The sequence below is a fragment of the Primulina eburnea genome, chromosome 12 (assembly GCF_022965805.1).
Source record: "Primulina eburnea isolate SZY01 chromosome 12, ASM2296580v1, whole genome shotgun sequence".
In the NCBI taxonomy this organism is placed as follows: Eukaryota; Viridiplantae; Streptophyta; class Magnoliopsida; order Lamiales; family Gesneriaceae; genus Primulina; species Primulina eburnea.
The window spans coordinates 1201344-1205967 of NC_133112.1; the positions used below are offsets into that span (position 1 = coordinate 1201344).

A 4624-nucleotide genomic window follows, 5' to 3' on the forward strand; every position below is an offset into this window, starting at 1 on the left:
TAAAAATGTATTTTCAAGTCTTGTAAACATCAACGACATTTTAGATTACTAGTTGGCAAATAAAGTGATTACGAGCATAACAAGCGATTTGATGCATAACATATTAATTTTTTTTTATGTTAAATAATATTTGCGTGAACTTTAAAAATTATATTAAAATATAAATTACAACAATAAATTTATTTAAAAATTCAAAAATATAGATAAAAATAAATAATTTTTGATAAGATAAATAGTGTTTTAGACAAACCGAAAATAAAACTCAATTCGATTAGTATCGGACATTCTCGTATCACGTAATAACGAACAACCCCAAAAACTAGTTCAAGTGGGAGGATTGTTGAAGCCCATATATACAACTCTCAGGTTATTTATCTCACCAACGTGATACAATTAACATTATATTATATGTTATCCCATACAAATAAAATGTCATTTACTTTGTATGAATAATGTGAAACCATGTACAGGATTTGTGGGAAAAAACAAAGCACGAGTGCACACGTACATTGGATGCTGCTAATTTTCTAATCAACGTGGCAGTAAGATTGGGTTACGGAAACGGAAGTTGGTAAAGACATTGACCAAGGGATGCACGCAAAATTGGAGGTTTGAAAACTTTTTATTCCCTTTTAATTATTTAAAAATCTTGTATTTGTGATTTACTCACCCAAAAAATGATTAAAACATAATTAATCAAACATTTGTTGCGGGAACAAACTCGACCCTTTCAATAGCCATTGCAAAATTTTAATGAAAATCTATCATTCAATTAACACCTGAAATGAGCCTGCTGAGTTTTGGCCACATTCTTAATGAAATTGAATCCCACTTGCATTGTACTCCGTTTCACTCGCACCACTTTTCTTCAACCACTCAAGATATTCTAACATACTCCAATGGAAGGACATGGATATGAAAAATCTTTTTTACAAAACAAAAGAACTCACCAAAAGAAAATGAAAGTTCAACACATCAGTATCCATTTCAAGTTCATCATATGTATCAGATGAGAAGAGCACAGAATGTGATTGCCAGTATAAAAAACAGCTGGGTACAAACATACATGTTACTCGCAACGTATCAAGATCCTGGTAAAAGTTAAGTAGAAACCATAGCGCATGTTCGATAACAAACTCGTAACTAAAAGTCCAAACAGTGCATATATAGTCTGTGTACCGGCCTCCATCTTTTTACTTAACCCGCTAAAGGATTCATAACTTGCCCAATAAACAACACCACTCCCGTCATATCTTCTCGTATAACAAACAAGAACGGATGGTCAGCCACAAAGTCCAACTTCTCATTCATCACCAACGCCCGTAGTGCAACAACACCAGCAGTAGCAGCTGCAGCTTCTGTACCTTCCTCATTGACCTCAATAAATGACTTGTGGAAAATGCTTGAAACGTAAAGATTTTGGCTGACCGTGGAATCCACCATCTCTGTGAGACCATCACCAGTAAAGGGCAACACGAGCCCTTGTCCTTTGAAAATTTCAGATGCCTCAAAACCAAAATCTATTTTGAATTTCGGAATGCGAAAATCACCAACTTCTACTCTTTGATTTGGAAGGTGATGTTCTATGAATCCAGACGTGGAACCAAATTTCTCTAACAAAGTGAGAATCCCATCCTTGGCATCCGGAAGAAAGAAATACATCGTGAATTTACGTATATCTTCACCTTGTTTGTATGATAGTGCCAAAACTTTAAAACCATCAAACTCGCGTATGTACTGCTTCTTCTTGCTGGTCATGAATGGCACCTGAACTGAGCTGCCATCTTGGAGGAAAAACTCATCCTCTTTTGTGTTTGACGCATCAAATTTTTCATTCCAGGCTCCTTTAAAGTACACTGCATTTGTAAAGATGAGCCTTGTAGAAGCATCAACTGAACCGGGTGGAAGAATTTCCTTAATCAGGCCATTTGTTTCCTTGCTAGCCCATGTATTCACCTCATTTGTTACCTCGACAGCCTTCAGAAATTTTAAGGACGAAAGTGCTGATTAGCACATACCAAAATTCAATTTTTTCAAACTATATACAACAAAACTATATAGTAAATTATTAGCAATTTGATTTCTCGGATCTGCATCTGTGGCCCCTTAGCACTGCATATAAGCACCATTTTTTTTTAAAATTTTAAACATGTTTGGTAGCATTCAACCAACTAGTGGAAAACGACGAAATAATTTCTAGCAGACAATGGGCTTGGAATTGCATACATAGTCATCAAACAATTATATTGTAACCAGACTCACTAATGCGCAGAAACCTGAATGTTGTGAGTGAAAAACATAAAATAGTAAACGCACTAGGATAATATATAAAAGTGGACCTCAAAAATATGCTAAATGAACACCAAATTAAGATACTCATTTCGATCACATGCATGCATTCAACAGAAACTCAAGCAAACATTGATCAGCAAAGTTCAGTGATTATTTGAAACTCTTCATCCAACCCCAAGGAGCTGCAACTCTTTGTTCTCTCTACTTTTATAAATAAATTGCAGAGTCATTGAACTATAACTATAAGGCCGAGCAATCATTCTTTTAGCAAAGGTGGTTTTCAGACCACCAACTTGTCAGTAGCATTGAGCCACTATCTTGTCTTTTGCCTGGTTATGACCATAGAACTATGAAGTTGGAAAAACAATAAATGTGTTCAAAGACCAGTACTCGAATCCTTGCTTTGCTTAAAAGGAAATTTTAAGAATCAAGAATCATTGAGGACATGGAATTTGGCCAGAAAAACGCATGAATGAGTGATCCCTGTGGTAGAAGGATTCCGTATTAAATTACACCATCATTATTCAAATCCTACATGAAAAATTACACCACGGAGTCTTCACTTGTTCATATAAATAACTTTTGTTCCATAACAGATTCCAGACATACAATTTAGTTTGATTGCCTTGGTCAGCAACAATTATATCATGCATACTGTAGTCCTGGATTTGTAAATATATCGCAAACTGATACATATTTCAATATTTCATTCCTAAGTTCAAGCAAATCTGCCACCATTGCCAAACAAATTCCTGAAGTTAAATCTAAATATTTAGTGAATCGCAAAATCAAACAAATGGCTCCAAGAATTTGGATCTCTACACACAAGTTTCAAAAATATAAAATGATCATACAACTTCTTGTTCGAGTATTCTCACAGAAAGTACCAAAAGCCTCCAAATATTATGGCAAAAATATGAAATAAAAAGAAAGTCTTCATGTCAAAACAGGCATTTCAGTTTTCTCGCAATTAATAAGAGTAGAAAATTATACCTGGATGCACGAACCAAGGATAATAGAGAAACTACATCGATGAAATTACAAAAAGAATTTCTAACGACTACCATAAACAAAGAACTAGCTTGATTAACAGTTCTACAAAACCAAATCAACAATGAAGAAAAAGAAAAAAACCAACCTTGGTCTGGAAATCAGCGTGGCTAGAAACAGCCTTGTAAACGTTATCTACAATTTCCTTGAAATCGGGCTTAAATTTAAGGCTCTGATCAACCCATACACCGTTGGCCAAAGACAGCAGGGGCCCACCAAGCGGCCCACCGTCGGCGAACAAAAGACTTACAAGCTGTGACGATAAGGAATTAAGGTCTTCCGCTGATTTTGTCTTGAGAAATCCCAGTAACTGATCTCTGGTCGGGCCATTTGACCCGGCGGTAATCAAGCCCAAAACAACATGAATTGACAGCGGAGAGAACACAAGGTTGGCGACCTTGGCTTCGGCCGAGATCACGTGCTTCGCCAGAGACAAAGAAACGTCAGTTTGGTTGAGGATTGATTCTCGTAGATCCATGGTTCGCTTGTTGAAGGTGTTTCCTTGCAGAAAGAAAATGAAGTTACTCGAAGACGAAGATGAAAATGGACTTGTTAGATGCCAAGTAGTTGTCGGTCAACAGTGACAGGAATCAATCAAAGGGAACTTCCTTCTTTTTTCTTGGTATGAAGAAGAAAGATATATAGCATTCAGTTCGAGCTAATGTGGAAGAAGCAGGATTCAAGCAAGGGATTGGTTCTTGGATGAATAACACGTAGTCTTTGAAGTGGATGAAATAGTTATTTCATCAATAATATATGCATTTAATGATATTTGACAGCCTATATATAAATTTATTCAAAAATATATATATATTTTTTACGAATACTTAACTGTAAAGTTTAAAAATCCGAACTAGTAATTTGAATGTATGCAAATTTAGAGGTTTGCTAAAAATATGTGTTAAAATATTTTTTTATACATTAAATATATGATTATAACATGAATAAATGTTTTATTTTGTGGTTCGTTAAGATTTTATTTATTGGGGTTTTTAGATGTATTTAACGTTCGAACGAAGAACGGAGACCATGGACAGTTAAAGAAAAATATTTTTATTAAATAATTATTTAATATATTATTTATATATGTGAGATTTTTGAAAATGAGCTTTTGTTGGATATTTTTACTCATCGAGTTATATTTTAAATCGATATGTAATTTTTAACAAATTAGAGAACTTTTTGAGGGTTCGACCAATATTTTCATAAATCTACTTAGATGAAATATTTTATGGGAGTGTTTTTTAGCTTAATAGGACTACTTTAATATACAATGGGCCCT

General features: G+C 34.6%; 1 protein-coding gene across 1 annotated transcript; it reads right to left on the minus strand.

The window, feature by feature from the left end:
* Positions 1–981: 981 nt before the first annotated feature.
* LOC140807259 (serpin-ZX-like) lies at positions 982–4052 on the minus strand. The gene is made up of 2 exons (XM_073164039.1): positions 3431–4052; positions 982–1977 (listed from the first exon to the last, which is right to left on the minus strand). Exons 1-2 carry the CDS (start codon positions 3818–3820, stop codon positions 1198–1200), a joined length of 1170 nt encoding a protein of 389 aa, XP_073020140.1. The 5' UTR covers positions 3821–4052; the 3' UTR covers positions 982–1197.
* Positions 4053–4624: the final 572 nt, after the last annotated feature.

Excerpts from the sequence above, each read along its gene's own strand:
- LOC140807259 (XM_073164039.1), bottom strand. The coding sequence starts at position 3,820 with ATGGATCTACGAGAATCAATCCTCAACCAAACTGACGTTTCTTTGTCT. Across the intron at positions 1,978-3,430 it reads ACGCTGATTTCCAGACCAAG|GCTGTCGAGGTAACAAATGA; the intron begins GTTGGTTTTTTT and ends AAATTTCTGAAG.